At 41.4% G+C, this 19848-nt stretch overlaps 6 protein-coding genes across 7 annotated transcripts; 4 read left to right on the top strand and 2 right to left on the bottom strand.

The window, feature by feature from the left end:
* The first annotated feature begins 4528 nt into the window (after window positions 1–4528).
* On the top strand, window positions 4529–6480 carry LOC130692939 (SEC14-like protein 2). The gene is made up of 8 exons (XM_057516031.1): window positions 4529–4786; window positions 4898–4967; window positions 5033–5076; window positions 5143–5482; window positions 5551–5831; window positions 5895–6034; window positions 6099–6247; window positions 6315–6480. Exons 1-8 carry the CDS (start codon window positions 4739–4741, stop codon window positions 6431–6433), a joined length of 1191 nt encoding a protein of 396 aa, XP_057372014.1. The 5' UTR covers window positions 4529–4738; the 3' UTR covers window positions 6434–6480.
* A 115-nt stretch (window positions 6481–6595) lies between these two features.
* On the top strand, window positions 6596–8797 carry LOC130692943 (SEC14-like protein 2). The gene is made up of 9 exons (XM_057516036.2): window positions 6596–6842; window positions 6921–7028; window positions 7195–7264; window positions 7336–7379; window positions 7439–7778; window positions 7849–8129; window positions 8191–8330; window positions 8390–8538; window positions 8598–8797. Exons 2-9 carry the CDS (start codon window positions 6981–6983, stop codon window positions 8687–8689), a joined length of 1164 nt encoding a protein of 387 aa, XP_057372019.1. The 5' UTR covers window positions 6596–6842; window positions 6921–6980; the 3' UTR covers window positions 8690–8797.
* A 213-nt stretch (window positions 8798–9010) lies between these two features.
* On the top strand, window positions 9011–11571 carry LOC130692940 (SEC14-like protein 2). Of its 2 annotated transcripts, XM_057516033.2 has the most exons (9): window positions 9029–9077; window positions 9185–9330; window positions 9614–9683; window positions 9750–9793; window positions 9850–10189; window positions 10302–10582; window positions 10643–10782; window positions 10845–10993; window positions 11053–11571. In XM_057516033.2, the coding sequence occupies exons 2-9, from the start codon at window positions 9283–9285 to the stop codon at window positions 11154–11156; spliced, it is 1176 nt and encodes a 391-aa protein (XP_057372016.1). In that variant the 5' UTR covers window positions 9029–9077; window positions 9185–9282; the 3' UTR covers window positions 11157–11571. The 2 variants fall into 2 exon arrangements, with proteins under 2 accessions (XP_057372015.1, XP_057372016.1); XM_057516032.2 differs by having other exon boundaries at window positions 9011–9330.
* Window positions 11572–13789: 2218 nt separating this feature from the next.
* On the top strand, window positions 13790–15613 carry LOC130692946 (hatching enzyme 1.2-like). Its single transcript, XM_057516041.2, has 10 exons — window positions 13790–13897; window positions 13994–14078; window positions 14138–14234; window positions 14293–14413; window positions 14477–14685; window positions 14757–14834; window positions 14907–15016; window positions 15074–15137; window positions 15208–15342; window positions 15413–15613. Exons 2-10 carry the CDS (start codon window positions 13998–14000, stop codon window positions 15532–15534), a joined length of 1017 nt encoding a protein of 338 aa, XP_057372024.1. The 5' UTR covers window positions 13790–13897; window positions 13994–13997; the 3' UTR covers window positions 15535–15613.
* Window positions 15559–16864, bottom strand: LOC130692951 (fatty acid hydroxylase domain-containing protein 2-like). Its single transcript, XM_057516048.2, has 5 exons — window positions 16723–16864; window positions 16550–16656; window positions 16347–16486; window positions 16090–16274; window positions 15559–16020 (listed from the first exon to the last, which is right to left on the bottom strand). The coding sequence occupies exons 1-5, from the start codon at window positions 16818–16820 to the stop codon at window positions 15651–15653; spliced, it is 900 nt and encodes a 299-aa protein (XP_057372031.1). The 5' UTR covers window positions 16821–16864; the 3' UTR covers window positions 15559–15650.
* Window positions 16865–17592: 728 nt separating this feature from the next.
* On the bottom strand, window positions 17593–18934 carry LOC130692948 (fatty acid hydroxylase domain-containing protein 2-like). The gene is made up of 5 exons (XM_057516046.2): window positions 18789–18934; window positions 18580–18686; window positions 18381–18520; window positions 18113–18297; window positions 17593–18052 (listed from the first exon to the last, which is right to left on the bottom strand). Exons 1-5 carry the CDS (start codon window positions 18884–18886, stop codon window positions 17668–17670), a joined length of 915 nt encoding a protein of 304 aa, XP_057372029.1. The 5' UTR covers window positions 18887–18934; the 3' UTR covers window positions 17593–17667.
* Window positions 18935–19848: the final 914 nt, after the last annotated feature.

Below are 19848 nucleotides of genomic sequence, written 5' to 3'. Positions count from 1 at the left end.
TGATTCCTTCCCCTGATAAATTCTGTTTATGTTAAACACCAATTGATTAGCAAGTTTTAAGGTTTGAACTCTGCCATTTGATTCTCCATTTTGGCTGGAATCGTTCGTGCAAATCTTGCCTTTAAAGATGCGCAAGTTTCCATCCGATCGATCCGTTCCGGACGTGTGGCTTGGATGACGAACGCGTCATCGTGAAGATTAACTATTCAAAACATCCTACCGCTATTTCTTCCTTTGAACAGGGAAAATTTAAATGTCAATGCGACGCTACTAAAAATGGTAGTCTACTCGTGGAAATATCTCTGCGCTGGGACGTACGTTTTTATATCGGGATTGAATCGAGGCTCCCCCAAAATTGGGCTGTAAAAGGTAGCACATAATTTTTACATTTCATGGTTTGAATGAACAGAGATAGCGAGAGACGCATGTGGCTGTTAGATGTAACGATCTTTACGTGGCGTTACATCCAAACAGGGAAATCGCGTTTAAAATCGAAACGACATTTGCCTTACGCGGCAAAAACTGGAATCCATCGAGTCGTGACCTACTGGCAACCCACTTGCGGCTAAAGAAAAATGGCTTCAAAAATACTGAATATCAAATGTCAAGTTTCTCTTTTCATTTAACGAGTTTTTCTTTTCATTTTAACATAAATTAAATCGATTTAATCGCGTTCCACAATCAATTGCATAGTTTTTAACGCGGCGAAATGGGAGCTGTTCTTTTTTTCTGGAATTCCTTGGATCGCACAGACGAGGCTCAGTTTATCCATGTTTTTCAATCAACATTAAGTTAGCTCGCATTTGATATTTGAGACTCGTCTGGCCACAGACAGTTGATTGTTGTAATCTGACTCGGTGTCTCAACAACAAACGTGTTGACCACCATGAGAGCAGTGATCTTATTGCGTGATTCGCTACATCATCGGTTGTGACCTCATGTTCTCGAAAAGAAATTTTTCGACTAACAAAGATGTTGATGAACTTAAAGATAGTTTTTTTATTGTATGAAAAGCACCAACTGGGGCGCCAATCATTGAGAAAGAACGATTCACAAAAGTGGGACATGCAGTGATAACACAGAGAAGGTATACGATGTACGAATTACATCGGATGTAGGTCTTTTTCAACGCCTCAAGATCCAGCTTGAGGAAGATGATCTGGGTTACGGGAGCGTCGGGCGGAATATTGCTTATTTAACGACCGTATTGGACTCCAGCACGATGGCGGACTCCCCACTTGAAGTTAGCCTTAGGGTCGGTTTTCACGAAGGTGTAGACGGGGCCAACATGTCCCTTGCCGTAATTGCCACCGCTGGTCGATGCAACGTACTTGTCCTGGCGCCGGACGCGGACCAACGGAGCGGGAGCAGCAACTGCAAAAAAATACCGATACAAAGTTAGCATTGGATTTATCCCTATGACATTATGGAATAGCATTTACCATCAACTTCACCATCGTCGATAATGAAGTAACGGGGAGCGGCATTGACTGCGGCCACCAGAACGACCAAGAAGGCCCACAGAACGATCTGCGTGCACAGAAACATTTTGCACGAAATGATTTCAAATTGTTCAAACAAAGAATGCAATCAAAAGAGGGACTTACCATCTTGATAGAAGCCATTGTTGTTTGTTGTTTGTGTTGAAGCGTCGAGTGACTGATGAAAATGTAGAACCGGAGCCGCTGCTTATATACCCAACTTTCCGGCCTACATTTTTTGCCAAAAGCTATAGTAACGTGAACTGAAGCTCCAGGGAAAGATCGACCGCAAACATGTGAGATAGTTTACTTCCAAACGCACTTGCCGCAAGAGATGACACAGGGTATGGAAGATATCCCGTGCCCAGCGGCGTTTCTATCAGATGGTCGGAGCTGGACCGATAGTTAAGCCCTGCCCCAACTGCACTGTTAATTAACGTATTCAAAAAGTCGGAGGGGGAGCCGGAGAACAACGGAAAGCCTGGAGAAGTCACAAGCTGAAAATCCGTAAGCTCCCGGTACGCCAAACTTTGCCACAAGACTCATTACTTAAGACTCGTTAGTGATTAGAAGAAAACAGAGCAGTCCCGAATTCGATCGTTTGCTTGGCACTGTAAATACTAAGGGTGGAGGTAATGCAACGATCTTTAATGCACATTTCCTCCGACGTCTTTGGGACAGCCTTTAATCAGACCTGTCCTAATGTCATTGCAACGTTAGAAAAGCGAAACAGAACTATTAGATGCGGGGGTTACTGGTTTGTTTATTCACAGTCATCGTAACCCACGGTGTCTAAGCTTTGGCTATGACTGTAATTATACAATTAGAGCGAATTTTCTTTGAAGCTCTTGTCGTCGACGTCCCTCGATACTTATGTCTGCCATCGTTTTATATTTCTTTGTTTGAAATGTTAGTCATATTCAAATTGAAGTATGTATCTTATTATCGTCAGATACCTGTGGGAGTCACCTTCAGCTATTTTTGTACTTCAGAACCGTTAGTTCTCTGCAAATTCAACCCCTCCGGACAACATTTTGCACACGAATTAGCAACAGACTATTCCTTTCGGGTGTTTCGCTTACAGCACAGGCCATCGCCAGTAACATCAGCCACGTGAGTGCCAGGCCAAACAAATCATTCAAACCGGAATGTAAACAATACAAAGATTAACTTTAACAAAGAATTGTATTTTATATAGTTGTGCACGAAGAAAAGTAACAAATATATCAAAACGATAACAACGTATCACAAAAAGGCACTGAAAAACAATTGAAACGACGACTCAGTCTCATGCATTTGCAGTGCAGAACTCATAAAAAATAAAAACCATAGGAGAGAGAGAATGAGAGTACAAACAGCGTGAGATGTAGGTCTTCAACATCGTTTCAACTCTCAAGAGCCAGCTTGAAAAGAGGATTATCTGGGTTGAGGGTACATTGGCCGGACTATTTCTGTTTAACGGCCGTATTGGGCTCCAGCGCGATGGCGGACTCCCCACTTGAAGTTAGCCTTAGGGTCGGTCTTGACGAAGGTATAAACAGGTCCAACATGTCCCTTGCCGTAGTTACCACCGGTGGCGGCCGCAATGTACTTGTCATCACGACGGACGCGGACCAAAGGAGCGGGAGCAGCTACTGCAAAATAATACCGATACAAAGTTAGCATTGGATTGGCCCTATGACATTATGGAATAGCATTCACCATCAACTTCGCCATCGTCGATAACGAAGTAACGGGGAGAGGCATTGACTGCGGCCACCAGAACGACCAAGAAGGCCCACAGAACGATCTACGTCAATAACAGGCATTAAATATTTGCACAGACGATGTAATTGCAACAAGCAATGTTGGAAAAGAGGGAGACTTACCATCTTGAGAGAAGCCATTGTTGGTTGTACTTTGAGCTGAATCGGCAAGTGACTGGTGAAAATACGAAATGGAGACGCTTGCTTTTATACTTCGCTCCTTCTGTATGCTCACACAGCAAACCCACATTTTCCTTAAAAGAAGAAAAAGAATGAGTTAAAAATGAACGAACCTTCAGGGGGGATATTAACCACAAAGCACGTGAGATTGTTTTAGTTCTAATACGCTTGCCACGGAAACGTAATAGAGGGCATGGAACATAGCGTTATATTGAGCTGGGCGAAGAAGGCACTCCCATCCGCATACAGCCAGCGGTCGATGGCTCTCGATATCAAGAAAAATCAGCCAGACAAATTAGGTTAAAATAATCTTTTATGTCTGGGAATCGGATGGAGATATTATCAAAGATTTAAAGTTGATAGATCGCCAATGCATTCAATCGAAACTCAGAACTGCAATGTTTATAACTTAAAATAAAAGCGTGGGAAGTGTGAGAAGCGACGGGGAACGAGGTGGTTACCTTATCTTACCCATCCCATTGGAAATTTGTAGGAAAGAAAAAATAAATCTCTTCTTTTGCCCCATTAAAAGTTATTACCTCTTTCATGAAGGTCATGCAGGTATACGCCCATCGCGACCAACTGTTAAACAGATTGCAAATGATTGTGTTGCGTTTTTAAACGATGTCAACGCTCTGTTGACATAGGTTAAATGATGTTCGTTTTGCAAGATACAACCTTTTGTTTTAACACTTTGCAGGATCTTTCCTATTTAATATTCAGCAATGAGACATTTGCTGTTCGAACATATATAGAGACACCTTTTAGAAACGAGCCATCATTTGGACAACATGCACAGGTGCACATTGCACTCAGTTGCAAGAGAGACAACTGGCGTTTAAAAACAGTGCAATGAAAGTACGAACAAACTTTCCCTTGATCGGATCACTTGAATGAAGTCCGAGACCTTGATTTCCTATCAAAAGATGAACTCCAAAGTCCCATTGAAATCTAAGAAAACGAATGCCAGCTCCGAGAATCCATTCGCGCTGAAAGGGCTGACTGGTAAGGTCATTCTCTGCACACTACCAATCCTAGCAAACTAGTTACTAAGAAAGGATATAGCTGGTTGCGTATACATAAGATGCTGATTATTCTCAGGTTCTCCGCAGTAGACAAGAAAACAGCCTGCCCATCTGTTGTGCGCTTACCTCCAGTCCTCACTTTGGCTTGTTTAATCGACATTGGCAATTAATATCCTCAAGTGTTTTGCATACTCGCACAATCTTCAAGCGTGTTCGTTGATAACCACAGTCAACCTACATTGAATTTTACGTTTACCTCTGCCTAAATATCGCGAGAGCTGTCTTCAAATCCTGTCCCTTTCACAAAATGAATTTCGGTCAACTCGGTGATAAAGAGAAAACAGTTCTGGAACAGGTGTATTTTCGCTTAAATTTTTTTCTTTTTCGCTACTTTCTAATCCTGCGGCGATCGTCCGGAGCACACGGTTCATTCGGCTGATTCGTTTTTTTTCCCTTTTTAAAATAGTTTCGCGAAGCGACTAAAGACTGCGTTCTACCAGACGCTAATGACGACTATCTCCTTCGATGGCTCATCGGTAAACCAATCGTTCATTTTAAACGCTAACTTCAACAATTGCTCATACGTTACGTTTTCACATAGCCCGTGATTTCGATTTGATTAGAGCTGAAAAAATGCTACGTGATGTGAGTATCATCTTAAAAGTGTTTCCAGTTTTCATTGCTAATTATAATCATTTCATGTCAACAAAGTCTATGGAATGGCGTCGCCATTTCAAAGTCGATGGGATGCTGGACAATTACAAGGCACCCGAAGTGTTGGCTCGGTATTTTACCGGCGGACACATCGGCGTCGATAAGCAAAAAAATTACCTGATAGCTATTCGCTACGGAGCTATGGATTTAAAAGGCATTTTACGTTCAGCCAAGAAAAGGGATTATTTAATGCATGTGATTGGCATTGCCGAGAGGTGCGTCATATCAATGCGAAATAATCCTGACAAATTCAAACAATCTCCGGATGCCATTTCTCAGCTAACGATCATCTTCGACATGGACGGCTTCTCAATGCGTCACATCACGTACAAGCCAGGTAATATATACCTCAAACTACGTTACTAATCGATTCGCATTCATTTTGAAATGCGCATTTGTTTTTAGGCATTGATACGGTCCTTCAATTGCTCCAGGTGTACGAGGCAAATTACCCTGAGCTTCTGCGTCGTGTTTTCGTTATCAACGCGCCCAAAGTATTCGCTGTTCTCTACTCGATGATGAAGCCGCTTATGCACGAAAAGACGGCGAACAAAGTGCACGTTTTTAGTAATAATTCTGACCAATGGAAAGCAGCTCTTTTGGAAGACATCGATCCGCAAGAATTACCCGCTTGTTACGGTGGAACTCTGACCGACCCCGATGGAAACCCCAACTGTGTAACGATGGTAACGGTTCTTTTGCAAATTTGCGTGCAACACTGTCCTTTTTAATGAATAAGTCTATTTTAGTTTAATATAGGAGGAGAAGTCCCGAAATCCTATTATCTCAATGGCGAGACTGACGTTTCCTATAAAAAACTATTGTCGATTGCTAGAGGATCGAAGGAGCAACTGCAATTTCAAATTGCAAAACCCAATAGCGTAGTGAAGTATGTTAATCTAATTTTATAGTTACACGGATGATGATGCATTACATTGTTTTTCCTGTTTAAGGTGGGACTTTCATTCGGAAGATGGTGATATCGCCTTCGCTGTGTATCGGGAAAAAGAGGGCGGATTGCTCCCGATTGTCCCTCACGAACGCGTGGATTGTCACCTGTCGTCTGAAGAAGGTGAAATGCGCTGCGATTACACCGGTGTCTGTAAGTAACTGTTTTACAGCGGCTAGATTCAAATAAGACTTCTATTTATACAACCATGTGTCATTAGACGTTGTAGAATTCGACAACAGCTTCAGCTACCTCCGCTCAAAGAAGATTTGGTATTCGATTTCCATTGAATCTGTGAATGATCAGAATGGCATCATCGACGGGGATAATTTTAATTGAATCTCATCTCATGTATTCCATACTAAGTTTTCTCGTTTGTAATAATAAAGGGCTTAATAAAAACTATCTTCTCCTCTTGTTTTAATTTAGTTTGGTATGCTGGAGGAGCATTTTCCACAATGAAATTCAGAAAGTCTGAACCTAGATAGAACGAAATAGAAAACACACACACAAAAAAGAAGGAATACGTAAAAAACCTGAAATTCGTCGACAGGTTTGGTTGCATCGCACAAGTTGATTGTTTTCAGGTGTGTGCTTTCTTTTACCAGTCTATTAGTAGGAAAGAAACAGTTGACTCAGCTCGTTCAGCATTTGTTCTCCCCGGCCAACGCGTTGAAGACCAAGGCTATTTTTCCTTCAAAATTTTTTTAACATTTCCTGGAACTACTGTGTCACTTTTTTTTTTCTGGTGATCTGTCCATGGCGACCTTCTTTTATTTCTTTCATGAATATTTGGAATTGTTTATTCTTAGTGTCTCTGTTATAGGCTTTCCTGTAAGATAAACGTTTGCCCCCATTGCATATCGTTGAGTTCCAGTTTTCAGAAATGGATCTTAGCCAGCTCAACGACGATCAAAGAGCTACCCTAAAGCAGGTATGAACGTGTGCACAATTGTCTGTTCGATAATGATGCATGACCCGAGGTGTGAAATCTCGACCATTGTATTAGTAAGTTTAAGAATAAATTGTGCAACGAGATCATAAACATTCCGTTAGTTTTGTAACTCTATTGATATTAACAAAGCTCATTTCCCCAACAGCTTCGTGAAGCCGTTAAGGATTGCAAACTTCCACAGTCGGACGACGTCTACCTTCTTCGATGGCTCGTCGGTATCGTATGATTATAAACCCTCACCATAAATTTCATTAATGTAATAAGAATCACTTCACTCTATTTGTAGCTCGTGAGTTCGATTTGGCTAAATCTGAAAAGATGTTGCGAAATGTAAGCGTGATTTTCATTAGACCCTATTGCTACTATCATATAAATCATTTTTCAATTAGTCGATGGAATGGCGCCAGAAAAACAGGGTCGACACGATCACAGAAGACTGGAAGGCACCCGAAGTGCTTACTAAATACTGTGCCGTTGGCCACGTTGGTGCTGATAAGAACAAGAGTTACGTGGTGGTATGCCGACACGGAGCGATGGACTGGAAGGGCCTCCTCCTCTCCGCTAAGAAGAAAGATTTGATAACGTACATGGTTAAAATTGTAGAGCAGAGCATCTTGGATGCTAGAAAGAATCCAGCGAGGTTCATACCATCGCCGACGACCATCAGCCAGGCCACTATCATCTTAGACATGGACGGCTTTTCAATGCGTCACATCACCCACAAGCCGGGTACATATTCTTATTCATTTCTCACGATTGATTTGCAAAAGATGTTTGAATGTTGGTGTTTTGGACGTAGCCCTTGATACTGTCCTGCAATTGCTGCAGATGAACGAGGCCAACTATCCGGAATTTCTCCGACGCATTTTCGTGATCAACGCACCAAAGGTCTTCTCCATTATGTACTCGTTAGCGAAGCCGTTCATGCATGAAAAAACGAGGAAAAAAGTCCATATCTACAGCCACGATGCTGAACAGTGGAAAGCAGCTCTTTTGGAAGATTTCGATCCGCAGGAATTGCCCGCTTGTTACGGTGGAACTCTGACCGATCCCGATGGAAATCCCTACTGTATCACAATGGTGATGGTTCCTCTGTTTATTCTTTAAATTTTTAAAAATTAGAATGTTATAAATTTGCCAGGTGAACTTGGGTGGCGAAGTTCCAAAGTCTTACTACCTTCCTCGCAATTTTGATACGACCAATAAGAATTGTTTGCCGGTCTGCCACGGATCCAGAGAGCAATTGGAATTTCGAATCAATGAAGCTGGAGTTCACCTCAAGTGATTGTTAATAAGTGAAGAAGAGAGTTTCATACGTATATGCTCAACTTTTATGGTAGGTGGGATTTCCATTCGGAAGAAGGTGATATCTCGTTTGCCATTTACCGCAAAGAAGATGGCCAAATGATTCCGGTCGTTCCGCACGAACGTGTCGATTGTCATGTTTCACCCGAAGAAGGCGAAATCTGTTGTGGCAGCACTGGTGCCTGTAAGTCTGCCTCACACGACTAGATTCGAATTTCGCCTTTAACAATTTTTCCTTCTCAGATGTCGTCGAATTCGACAACAGTTTCAGCTACTTCCGTTCAAAGAAAATTTGGTATTCCATTACGATTGAAACCAACAAACCTAATTGTTAGAACGGCATCATCGATGTGGAGGAGTTGAATCAAATCCGAGGAGAACATGGATTTATATTACTAAAATAATAAACTGCTTAAAATATTAATAAACATAGTTTCCATTTGTTTACTAACTTCCAAAACGTGTTTACTGTTGCTCTTTTGCATGAGCACTAGTTTTGCTGGAGGGCACTATCGCGCTATGGGCAAGACATTGCTTGAACTGGAAAGGGCAACATCCTTTAAATAACAAGACAACAAAACTTGATTTAGTAACAGGTTTTACTTCGTTCTAGTTGATTATTTCAAATGCTGCGTTGTTTTTCTTTTCTAATTCCTCAGTGTAAAAGAAACAGTCGCTTCAGTTTGTGGGGCATGTGTTCCCCCCTTCCATAGCACATCGAACGTGAGGGCTAGTTTCCAATCTGTTAACACCTGGTGCTACACATCTGAGATCCTCTTCGTGATTTATCCAAGCCTCTCTTAATTACTCGTCCTTATTCATTATTTCAGGGTGTTAACGCACTGTCTAGTGTCTCCGTCAGCCTCGTACTTCCTGTATAAGGTCAACGTTCGTTCCCATTCCATCGTTGAGTTCTACTTTCTAGGAAATGGATCTCAAGCAACTTAACGACGACCAAAGAGCTACCCTAGAGCAGGTACCATTTTCTCTAATTTTCCTTGTACGGCAGGCAAGAAGAGGCGACGTAATACACTAGAAAGAAACGCGTTTGGTTGATTGGATTATCATCTGAATAAACCCCACACCTTCCCCCTTAAGATAAGTGTATTTCATGACATTCGCTCTACATTTTGTGTTAAATCATTTTTAAGGCCGTTCTCTTTTTCACTGGTGGCCTAAAGAAAGTATAAATCCTAGTCTGGGCTGAATACCGCGATTTACGTAATCTACATGTCATATTGCGTTGCTTTCTCCCACAGTTTCGGGAGGCCGTGAATGACTGCAAACTACCGGACTCGAGCGATGTCTACCTTCTTCGATGGCTTATCGGTATTTCCTCTATAAATTTCACGTAGCAGAATTAATCATGACGCATTCGATACTTTGTATCTGCAGCTCGTGATTTCAATATAGCCAAGGCCGAAACGATGTTGCGAAAGGTAAGCAGCATTTCGTTTCTAACTAGTTTGCGCTAAATAAATACTTTATAAACCAGTCGTTAGAATGGCGCCAAACAAATCGAGTCGACGAAATGATCGATGAATCGGAGTTACCCGAAGTTATGCGCAAATACTTCGCCGTTGGTCACACCGGTGTCGACAAGTACAAGAGTTACACGGTGACCGTTCGCTACGGAGCGATGGACATGAAGGGCATCCTCCTCTCTGTTAAGAAGAAAAATTATTTCATGTACCTGACTCAGAAATTGGAGACGAGCATCCGGGAAGCTAAAACCAATCCAGAGAGGTACACACTATCCCCGACGACCATTTACCAGGTCACTATCATCTTAGACCTGGCCGGCTTTTCAATGCGTCACATTACTTTCAAACCGGGTGCGTCCATTTGGATTCATTTCTAAAGATAAATTACGTCGCAGTGTTTGTATGAAAAGCTATAGGAATTTTAGATGAAGGCGAGTTTTTTTTTTTTTTTATCTATGCGTAGCCCTCGACATTTGCTTTGAAATGCTGCAGATGAACGAGACCAACTATCCGGAATTTCTCCGACGAGTTTTCGTGATCAATGCTCCAAAGATTTTTTCCATTCTCTACTCGTTGTCGAAGCCTTTCATGCACGAAAAAACGACGAGTAATGTTCGAATCTATGGTTACAATGTTGAACAATGGAAGGCCGCCCTTTTGGAAGATTTCGATCCGCAAGAACTACCCGCTTGTTACGGTGGAACTCTGACCGATCCCGATGGAAATCCCAACTGTATCACAATGGTGATAGCTTCTCTATTTATTCTTTTACATTTTTCGAATTAAAACATTATGAATTTCTAGGTGAATATGGGTGGCGAAGTCCCAAAGTCTTACTATTTTACACGCAATCTTGATGCGACCAATAAAAAATGTTTCACTGTCCCTAACGGCTCCAAAGAGCAATTGGAATTTCAAGTCACACAAGCCGGAGCCATTTTAAAGTAATAGTAAAAAATCTTTTTTAGATAGCGGAAGACAATGTCGTATTATTTATTGCTTTAAGATGGGATTTCCATTCGGAAGGTGGTGATATCGCATTTGCCGTTTATCGGAAAGAGGACAGCCAGTTGATTGCGGTCGTTCCTCACGACCGTATTGATTGTCACGTTATACCAGAAGAAGGCCTAATCCATTGCGATGAAACCGGTGTCTGTAAGTCTGTCTTTCTTTTGCAATGAACTGTTTCATTACATCTAATCATATACACCCAGATGTCGTTGAGTTTGACAATAGCTTCAGCTACTTCCGCTCGAAGAACGTCTGGTACTCTATTACGATTGAATCGTCGACATCAGAAAATCAGAATGATAAATAATTTGGAACAGAATAAAAATTGCAGTTGCAACGAATAGCGTGAGGAATGGTACACGACGGCTCCAATATCTTACACACTTCGCTTTCGTGTGTTGTAAAACCATTTACAACGTGAAATAAATCGCGAGGTAATGCGTGAGATTTCTTATTGTTTAATTCTACCGTGGTCTGCGTGTTCTATTTAGAAGTTGAACTGGAATTCAAGTAGTTCATCGTTGAATGTGCTCGTCGTTTGCGGAACAACTGCTGATTCCAAGAAGAATGAACTGCCCTGGTTGAACAGTCTGCAGAGGAAATTTGCGCTTTTGAATCCGTTAGTTTTTCGCAAAAGTCAATGACCCTCAAGTAAAAATATTTTGCACGCAAAAAAAACAGTTTCTTGAACTTTTCTGGAATTTTTTACTCCGGTGGAATGCTGAAAAATAAAACTGATGTGGGATGAGATATTATGTGTGAATTTAAATTTAGATTTGTATTTTTTTTTTTGTTTAACGCTGCAGACAGTAACAACTGACAATAGATAACAGGGGTTACTCACGACAGACAATCCAAAAGAATTTGAAATGAATGATCATGTGTTTATGATTTTAAGACCGGGATGACTCCAATATGAGTGGATGGGCGGACAAATAGCGAGAAATGTAGGTTTTTTTCATCGAATTTCAAGATCCAGCTTGAGAAGGATTATGTGGGTTAGGGCCGAGCTAATGCTTTTTAACGACCGTATTGGACTCCAGCACGATGGCGGACTCCCCACTTGAAGTTAGCCTTAGGGTCGGTCTTGACAAAGGTGTAAGTAGGCCCAACATATCCCTTGCCGTAATTGCCACCGCTGGCCGATGCAACGTACTTGTCCTGGCGACGGACGCGCACCAACGGAGCGGGAGCAGCAACTGCAAAATCACACCGATACAAAGTTAGCATTAGATTGTCCCTATGACATTATGGAATAACATTTACCATCAACTTCGCCATCGTCGATAATGAAATAACGGGGAGCGGCATTGACTGCGGCCACCAGAACGACCAAGAAGGCCCACAGAACGATCTGCGTGAATAACAGGAATGAAACATTTTGCACGAAATGATTTCAAATTGTTCAAACAAAGAATGCAAGCAAAAGAGGGACTTACCATCTTGATAGAAGCCATTGTTGTTTGTTGTTTGTGTTGAAGCGTCGAGTGACTGATGAAAATGTAGAACCGAAGCTGCTGCTTATATACCCAGGTTTTCAGCCTACATTTTCTGCACGGAAACCTAATTTTCTCCAAACAGCGAATGCTCTGCCCTGCAGTGCTATAATTTAGGAAAATACCGTATGTTGTTGGTCACGGTATACTTCTCTTCCTATCGACGCGGGACTCCTCGCATTTCTTTGTTTCAGACGTTCGTGTTATGAGTTTTTTTTTTTAAGGCCAGACACGCCACTGCTCGTCCAGATGTTCTCTTTTCATCCTTGTTTGCAAACGATACAATTCTGTTTTCCTTCTTTTGCGTTTATTAGATATCTATTAGCATACAATCATCAACATCCATTTTCAAGGTAAGGCCGAGTCATAGCCACAATATATTGGGAATTATTATTATTTTTTTTTTAAACTTAAAAGCTGTATAAATGGAAGCACAATTGACATACATCTGAAAATGTTCGAAGAGCAGAGATGAAAGAGATAATGGGAGAGAAGAAGACGCATGGAGTTTCTTGCCCTCGTTCTTTTCGTCACGAATTTAGTCTCTGACTCACGATGCAATAGGCAAGTTTTTCTTTTATGTACGAAGAAGCTTTTTTTGCAAAAACATGTAGGGAATTATAAAACATCTTTTTGTGTTTTACAATTTCGTGTTCCTAAAAGCTTTTGGTAAGCCAGCACAGCCATCTAGATTTCACGTTCACAGCTAAAACTGCGTTTACCTGTTGGATTTCACTTGATCGAAAACGCCATTCAAACTCAGCAGGTATTGCTCGATTGTACGGTACTGTTACGTGTCTCATTATTCATAGCTCACGTGGCTGATTGTGTATACAGATTAGTAAGATCAAGCCAAACTCCGTGAAACACCTGCATGTACCTGTCATCGATTTATCTTTTCTTTTTTGTTAGGAGAAAGTTTGGGACCCCCTACTTATTAACGCCCCACTTTTAGCTGTGCCTCTTCCTGGAAACGAGAATAACATTTTGTGAGGAACTAGAAGTATATGGACGCCAAGAAGACAAAGAAAAATTGTGGACCCTTCCTCTCGAACACAAAGAGTTGGAGAAATGATTGCCGAAGGTGTTGTACGGAAAGGCGATCAACAGAACGCCAGTAAGAAAATTAGAAAACTATTTTCCGTTCTATGGGAAAAGAATTCACCCACATTTCTAAAAATGAACTAAATCAATTTGAGGCCGGCCTTCCTGAAATAGCCTACTGCTTCATCCGTTTGTGACAATTATAAAAATTTTTTATTTACCTAAATTAATGGCTGAATGATTGGGAAAGGTCCTACAGTCTGGTGAGCTAACCCTTCTTCCGATGTCGCAGCTGTAAGGCACCTGAATCTACAAATGTGGGATTGACGTACACAATGCACACAGATGCGTCGCAACACTACACAAAATGCAGGACTTTTGGCCAATTACCCTACGACGTGGCAGATCTCCTCCCTTCTGTTAAGCGTCATTCCCGGACACGCTAATTCGTTATATAGCCGGGAATTTGACTTTTCAGATAATTTTCCCACTGTATTTACTCACACACGTAAGTTTCTCATTTTTAGCATTCGGTATAATTTTCTATACGATCCGTATCGATTTTTTCAAAATATCATAACTCGTAAACATTCATTTACCATAGACGAATGCATTTCGAGTATCGTCTTTTTGTCGCAATCGCTTCCATTTTATGCTTGGCGAATGCGTGTCCTATTGCTTTTAATCGGGTAAAATAGCGTTGTCCTTTTATTTGTAACCATGGCAACGCATACCCTCTGTTTCGCAGGACGTGAACGGTAACTCAACCAATCGCCAAGCGGTGGGCGACAGTCCACACCTTTGGCCAAACGGAATCGTCCCGTACGTGATAGACAATAAATACGGTGGGATGTAAACTTGAAATTTTTTAAAAACACGCATTCATGTATGTGGATCACGCAGATGCGGCAAGTAAGGCGATCATTCTCGATGGCATCGCAGAATTCGGCAAGTACACTTGCATTAAATTTGTACCTCGTACGACTCAATCAGATTACATCATCTTCACGGAGCATTCGTCAGGGTAAGAAGTTTTACAATATTAAAGCATTAAAAAAAATACATTAAAAAAAATCGTTTCACGTAGATTGTGCTGGACTGGTAAATGGGGAGAACGACAGCTGGAAGTCGGACGACTTGGAGGTGTCCAGTACGTGTCTTTGATCGTAGCAAAGAATTGCCTGCGTAAGTTCAACGTCATGCACGAACTGATGCACAGCCTCGGCTTCTATCACGAACAGCAACGAGATGATCGCGACAAGTACATTAAAGTTTTCTACGACAACATCGTCGAAGGTAAGAACTAATTCAGATATTCCAAACTAAATTTTCATAGTAATGTGAATTGTGATGTTTGTGTATATCAGATCAACACCAGGTTTCGTACGGTATCAGATACACATCCACAGGTGCGGCTAATAACTTAGAAACACCTTACGATTACAGTAAGTCTTCGCTTTTGTACTCCTTGAAGGATCCTCATTTTTGAACTACAAATAAATAATTATGATTGGCAGATTCCATTATGCATTACCATGCGTATTCGTTCCCCAAAGATCAATCGAGGCCTGTAATGGCCGCAGTTGACGGCTGTTCCCGTTTCGGAAACGAGAAACAATTTAGCAAGGTGAATTTGAAATTATCCTATGGATTGAACTGCATGCAAATTTCTCTTTACTCTCAGGTCGATGTGCTGAGAATAAACAGGCTCTACAAATGCCCAGCTCCCTATAAACCACCACCACCTAGTAAGTTTTCAATCACCTGGCATGTTGTCCCTAATTGGAGCACGGTCGTTATTTAAATTTCAAATATTAGAGGTGACCTATGATGATGTGTACGACGACAACGAGTATTGTCCATATTGGGCTCAAGCTGGCGAATGTACCAATAATGCCGGCTACATGAATGTGTACTGCAAGAAATCGTGCGGGATCGGCAGCTCTGATTGTCGTAAGTGAAGCAATTATATAATCCTGAATTATGCAGCGAATGATGATCCTTTTTTTTTTTGTATACATAGCATCTTGCAAAGATGACAATGAATATTGCCCATCGTGGGCGGCTGCAGGATACTGTAGCAGCGATCCGACTTATCTATCGTACATGTACAACAACTGCAGGAAATCTTGCGAAATTTGCTGAAAGGGCTAACATTAAAACGTTTGCTCTCTTGGTATAATTGTAGCAAAATTGATTGACTACAACATGTTGGCTAAGGAAATAAAATGTGCGTGGTAGACAATATCTGTCTTACATAATTATTGGCTTTTACTGGCTGTTTTGCTTGCGCGAAAGAGTGTCTCCGTGCCGTGCAGGTAATCCAGAGGTCCCCAAACACCGTAACATTCTGTGAATTTCTGGTGATGGAAATCACGACGTCTCGGTGACGGAAATGGCAGCACGTGATAACCGCTGTGATCCGACAGAGTCCGAAGAGTCGCCCACGTCAACCATAGCCAAGACGTGAAGAAATGGGCGTTCGTTAGCGGCAATCCTATGGTGGCCGGCATCATGTTGACAATCAGGTGATCTAATGGACGATTGTAATAGGCGGACAAAGCTATGGGGGCCGTCCATTGGTGATGCAGTTTGTGGGTCCATTTGTAAATCAGCCGGTGATGGAACAACCTGTAAGAATTTTCAAAGAACTGTTAGATATAGTTGTATTTTGATTGTTTTTGTCCTTTGTCTCATTACCGGTGCGTGTAATAACCTACGACTTCTTGCGTTGTAACAAGAATGGCAAAAATGATCACGAATCGTTGGAATGTCGGTACTTCGCGGATTGGTGGTAAGGTTCCTCGAAATAATAGTATGTAGTGGCTGACGATTGAAAATGGGAGGATCACAAAAAACTGGTTGACCAGAACGGTCGTAACCAACTGTAATTTAGATAGGTAAAGTTGTAATTGAAACATAAACGACGTTTAGGATGTTAAATAAATAATAGATACCGAATACAGACGTTTGCGATCGACCGTTGCCTTCGGTTGAACTTTATATCGAAGCAGCCACTGTGGCCTAGCACAAGTCTCGGCGAATAAGAAGGCCAACCCGACGGACCAGTACAAGACAAAAGTCCAGCTGTTCAGTCCTTTTTTCTTAACCTTTGCAATCAAATTATTTCTTTTGAAAAATAAAGTACCAAATGTAATACCGTAAACGTAGAGATTGAATGTATCATCGCCAATCGTGTCGAGCATTCGATCCCAAAGAGATTGCGTCCGTATTCCGAGGTTGACCCACCCATTTTCAATGTGACTCCTGTCACAACGATCCAGAAAGTGAACATTTTAAAATGAATTACTGGCGAAACACCATTTAGCTCACCAGTAAGGAATAACGACGCAGAGAAGAAGAAGGGGGACAACACCGTGCAAAGCTCCCCATTTGTCACTAGAATTCAACGTTAACCAACTGCGTTTCATCTTGAACGAACGTGATCATCAACGGTCAACTGCCTCCTGCGGAATTGAAGCCTAGACTGACATTTCTAAAACGACGAAAATCTTCAAAAATCTCACATTGCATTTCTGCCCTTATTTAAGAATGTTTTTTTTTATACAACGGTAGGATGTTCATGTCGTTTGTCTTGTTTTCCACACGTTACGGCCAACGGGGCGACGGAGGTGAAACGCGCTTGATGCCCGTCGTTGTGCTGGAAGCTTTCGGACAAACAAAAGAATTGAATAGAAATCTTACGAGTATGAAACAAGTCAAATCCTAAACCTGTATTGCTTCGTTGAAATTGAAGCATAGGAACTGTGCGATAAGAAGAAACAGAACGTTGACATACAAACACAATTTCCCGTATCCAATTCCTTGAAATCTACGCCAATTTTCGTAATGCAGTCTGGCAGGTCTGTTCATCGAGATCCCTTTGATTTGCATTTGTTGCAGAACGATTAACCGTATAATTTCTAGTTCCATCCAACTTTGTAGGGTTGATAGAACTCATTTTTTTTCTTACCCATTTAGATAACGAAACAACATGGGCAAATAATTGATATCCACGTACAACTACTATCATCAACGCTAACAGCTGATGATGGCGACGAGTGGCTTAACAACTGAATTCCTGTTATTGCCATATCACTTAGAAAACACTCTTGTCATTATACGTGAAACACCATTTGTCGCTCAAGTTTGAAAAAAATCATCGAAAAAAACCCACAAATCTCAGACAGAATAAAAAAAAAATACAAATTAAATGTTTTATTCGTTTTTCATTGTACAGTAGGTAAATTTTAATTGGTTGAATATAAGCTCGTATTGTCAGCGCTTTTTCTTAGCCGTTTCGGTTAGAGCTAATAGACTAGCGCGAAAGAGTGTCTCCGTGCCGTGCAGGTAATCCATGGGTCCCCAAACACCGAAACATTCTGTAAATTTCAGATGATGGAAATCGTGACGTCTTGGGGAGAGAAATGGCAGCACGTGATAGCCGCTGTGATCCGACAGTGTACGAAGAGTCGCCCAGGTCAACCACAGCCAAGACGTGAAAAAATGGGCGTTCGTCAACGATAAACCCAAAGTGGATGGCAATATGTTGCCAATCAGGTGATCCAATGGATGATTGTAATAGGAAGACAAGGCTATGGGAGCCGTCCACTCGTGATGCCATTTGTGAGTCCATTTGTAAAGCAATCGGTGATGGAACATCCTGTTAAAAGTTTGAAGAAAATATAAGTGAGGAATTTTGATGATTTGCGCTTGTTATTACCGATGGGTGTAATACGCTACAATTTCTTGAATTGATATGAGGATGGCAAATGTGGTGATTAAGCGCAAAAATGTTGGCAATTCTCGAATTGGGGGTGAAATTCCTTGAAATTTCAGTACGTAGTAGCCGAAGATTGAGAACGGAACGGCCACGAAAAGCTGATTGAACAGGTTGACCGTAATCAACTGCCATTCATTGAAAAGCAAAACATCGTCCGTTATGTATAAAAAAAGGGTGTGTTTGTATAAGTAAAACAAACAAAAGATACCGAGTAAAGGCGTTTCTTATTGATGACGGCTGTCGGTTGTACTTTGTAACGATGGAGCCATTTTGGCCAAGCACTGGTCTCGGCCATTAAGTAGGTCAGTCCGACAGACCAGTACAAAATAATATTCCACACGTTCATGCCTGTTTTCCCCCTTTCATTCATTAAAAAAATCGATTGATTATGTCATTGAATAAAATACCGTAAACGTAGAGATAGAAACTGTCGTCTCCTATTAAATCGAGGGTTCTCTCCCAACGAGATTGCATCTGTAATCCAAGGCTGTTCCACCCGTTCGCCACACGAGTCCTGTATATAACGGACATCCAAACAAGAAGTTGAGTGAAGAAGGCCAAGTGATACGATAACAAACAAATTGGTATTTTGTTTTAAGTCCGAAATTTAACTCACAATGGCGGAATACCCACGCCGAGGAGAACTAGTGGAACAATACCGTAGAATATTTGCCATTTTTCACTGAAATTCGATGAAAACGAACCGTTTTTCATTTCGGAAGAGTCAGGAAGTGTGGGCCATGGGACTAAAGCCCAAACTGAAATGGGGTACAGATGAGTCTGCAAGCTCAATGGCCGTTGCTATAGACCTGCCTTAAGTTTGGTCTACGTCTCCTCAGGGCAGTATTAAAGGGTATATTGCTAGTAACGGTGACGGTCTATCTATTTTGTTCTTGTTAAGGTATTTCCTACACACATTGAGGTCAAAGGGGAGGGCTAAAGGACATAGACACCTGAGTTGTCTTTGCCTGATTTCTATATGGGATTCTTCTTGAACATTTGGCCAGTGAAATCTGCATAATATTAAACAGTGCCAATGCCAAACCGTAGCTCGAAAGAGAGGAACTGTACAAGATAAATAGAAAAGAACGAGACGCTAACACAATAACACAATTTCTTCGGGACTTTTTACTACTCCCCTCGAGCTTTTTCTTATTTTGACAATCACGACATGTCATCTACCGCCAGTCTTAATGTGTGCAGACGTCTCGCTCTCGCGATTGGAAACTCAATATCCATATAAAGGAAATTGGCAACGTAGTCTTTGTTTTTAGATTATGTTATTTTCCTTATTTCCCCGTCCAACCATTGCATTGCATGTCTTTACTAAATACAGTTGTGTTTGTAACTAATTCCAACCGATTTTCGGGAACGTAAAAGCTTCTTTGAACATTGTCGGTACGCGCCGTTCCGGCCTAAAAATTTTCGTGAAAAACCGACGTGTGTGTGGGAGCCGGAAGGAATGCGGTCAACGATGATAAATGTTTGGTGAAAATATTTTCGGAGAACAAGAACGTCTTTCAAAAATTGTATGCACACAAACACGTTGCTCAATCCTTTAATGTCTGCCACCGGATGTCTAAGGAATTGCGGAATACCGAAAGCAAAAGTCTATTAGCAAACAGCTAGAAAATCCACACGCATAGATCTCAGATTTTATTCACGTAATTGTTAAT

This window comes from Daphnia carinata, chromosome 3, assembly GCF_022539665.2.
Source record: "Daphnia carinata strain CSIRO-1 chromosome 3, CSIRO_AGI_Dcar_HiC_V3, whole genome shotgun sequence".
NCBI lineage: Eukaryota > Metazoa > Arthropoda > Branchiopoda > Diplostraca > Daphniidae > Daphnia > Daphnia carinata.
This window is presented reverse-complemented; position numbering and strand designations above follow the sequence as displayed.

Bases quoted from the DNA above. Each gene is read 5' to 3' on its own strand.
- LOC130692943 (XM_057516036.2), top strand. From the start codon at position 6,981: ATGGATCTTAGCCAGCTCAACGACGATCAAAGAGCTACCCTAAAGCAG. The intron at 7,265-7,335 runs GTATCGTATGAT...CTCTATTTGTAG, and splicing joins CCTTCTTCGATGGCTCGTCG to CTCGTGAGTTCGATTTGGCT. The intron at 8,130-8,190 runs GTGATGGTTCCT...TAAATTTGCCAG, and splicing joins ATCCCTACTGTATCACAATG to GTGAACTTGGGTGGCGAAGT.
- LOC130692948 (XM_057516046.2), bottom strand. From the start codon at position 18,886: ATGAAAAACGGTTCGTTTTCATCGAATTTCAGTGAAAAATGGCAAATA. The intron at 18,521-18,579 runs GTATTTTATTCA...GGGGGAAAACAG, and splicing joins TTTCTATCTCTACGTTTACG to GCATGAACGTGTGGAATATT. The intron at 18,298-18,380 runs GTATCTTTTGTT...AATGAATGGCAG, and splicing joins ATAAGAAACGCCTTTACTCG to TTGATTACGGTCAACCTGTT.
- LOC130692940 (XM_057516032.2), top strand. From the start codon at position 9,283: ATGGATCTCAAGCAACTTAACGACGACCAAAGAGCTACCCTAGAGCAG. The intron at 9,794-9,849 runs GTAAGCAGCATT...TTTATAAACCAG, and splicing joins CCGAAACGATGTTGCGAAAG to TCGTTAGAATGGCGCCAAAC. The intron at 10,783-10,844 runs GTAATAGTAAAA...TATTGCTTTAAG, and splicing joins CAAGCCGGAGCCATTTTAAA to ATGGGATTTCCATTCGGAAG.
- LOC130692939 (XM_057516031.1), top strand. From the start codon at position 4,739: ATGAATTTCGGTCAACTCGGTGATAAAGAGAAAACAGTTCTGGAACAG. The intron at 5,077-5,142 runs GTGAGTATCATC...ATGTCAACAAAG, and splicing joins CTGAAAAAATGCTACGTGAT to TCTATGGAATGGCGTCGCCA. The intron at 6,035-6,098 runs GTATGTTAATCT...TTCCTGTTTAAG, and splicing joins AAACCCAATAGCGTAGTGAA to GTGGGACTTTCATTCGGAAG.
- LOC130692946 (XM_057516041.2), top strand. From the start codon at position 13,998: ATGCATTTCGAGTATCGTCTTTTTGTCGCAATCGCTTCCATTTTATGC. The intron at 14,079-14,137 runs GTAAAATAGCGT...TCTGTTTCGCAG, and splicing joins GTCCTATTGCTTTTAATCGG to GACGTGAACGGTAACTCAAC. The intron at 14,686-14,756 runs GTAAGAACTAAT...TGTGTATATCAG, and splicing joins CTACGACAACATCGTCGAAG to ATCAACACCAGGTTTCGTAC.
- LOC130692951 (XM_057516048.2), bottom strand. From the start codon at position 16,820: ATGAAACGCAGTTGGTTAACGTTGAATTCTAGTGACAAATGGGGAGCT. The intron at 16,275-16,346 runs GTATCTATTATT...TCTAAATTACAG, and splicing joins ATCGCAAACGTCTGTATTCG to TTGGTTACGACCGTTCTGGT. The intron at 16,021-16,089 runs GTAATGAGACAA...AAATTCTTACAG, and splicing joins GTAGGTTATTACACGCACCG to GTTGTTCCATCACCGGCTGA.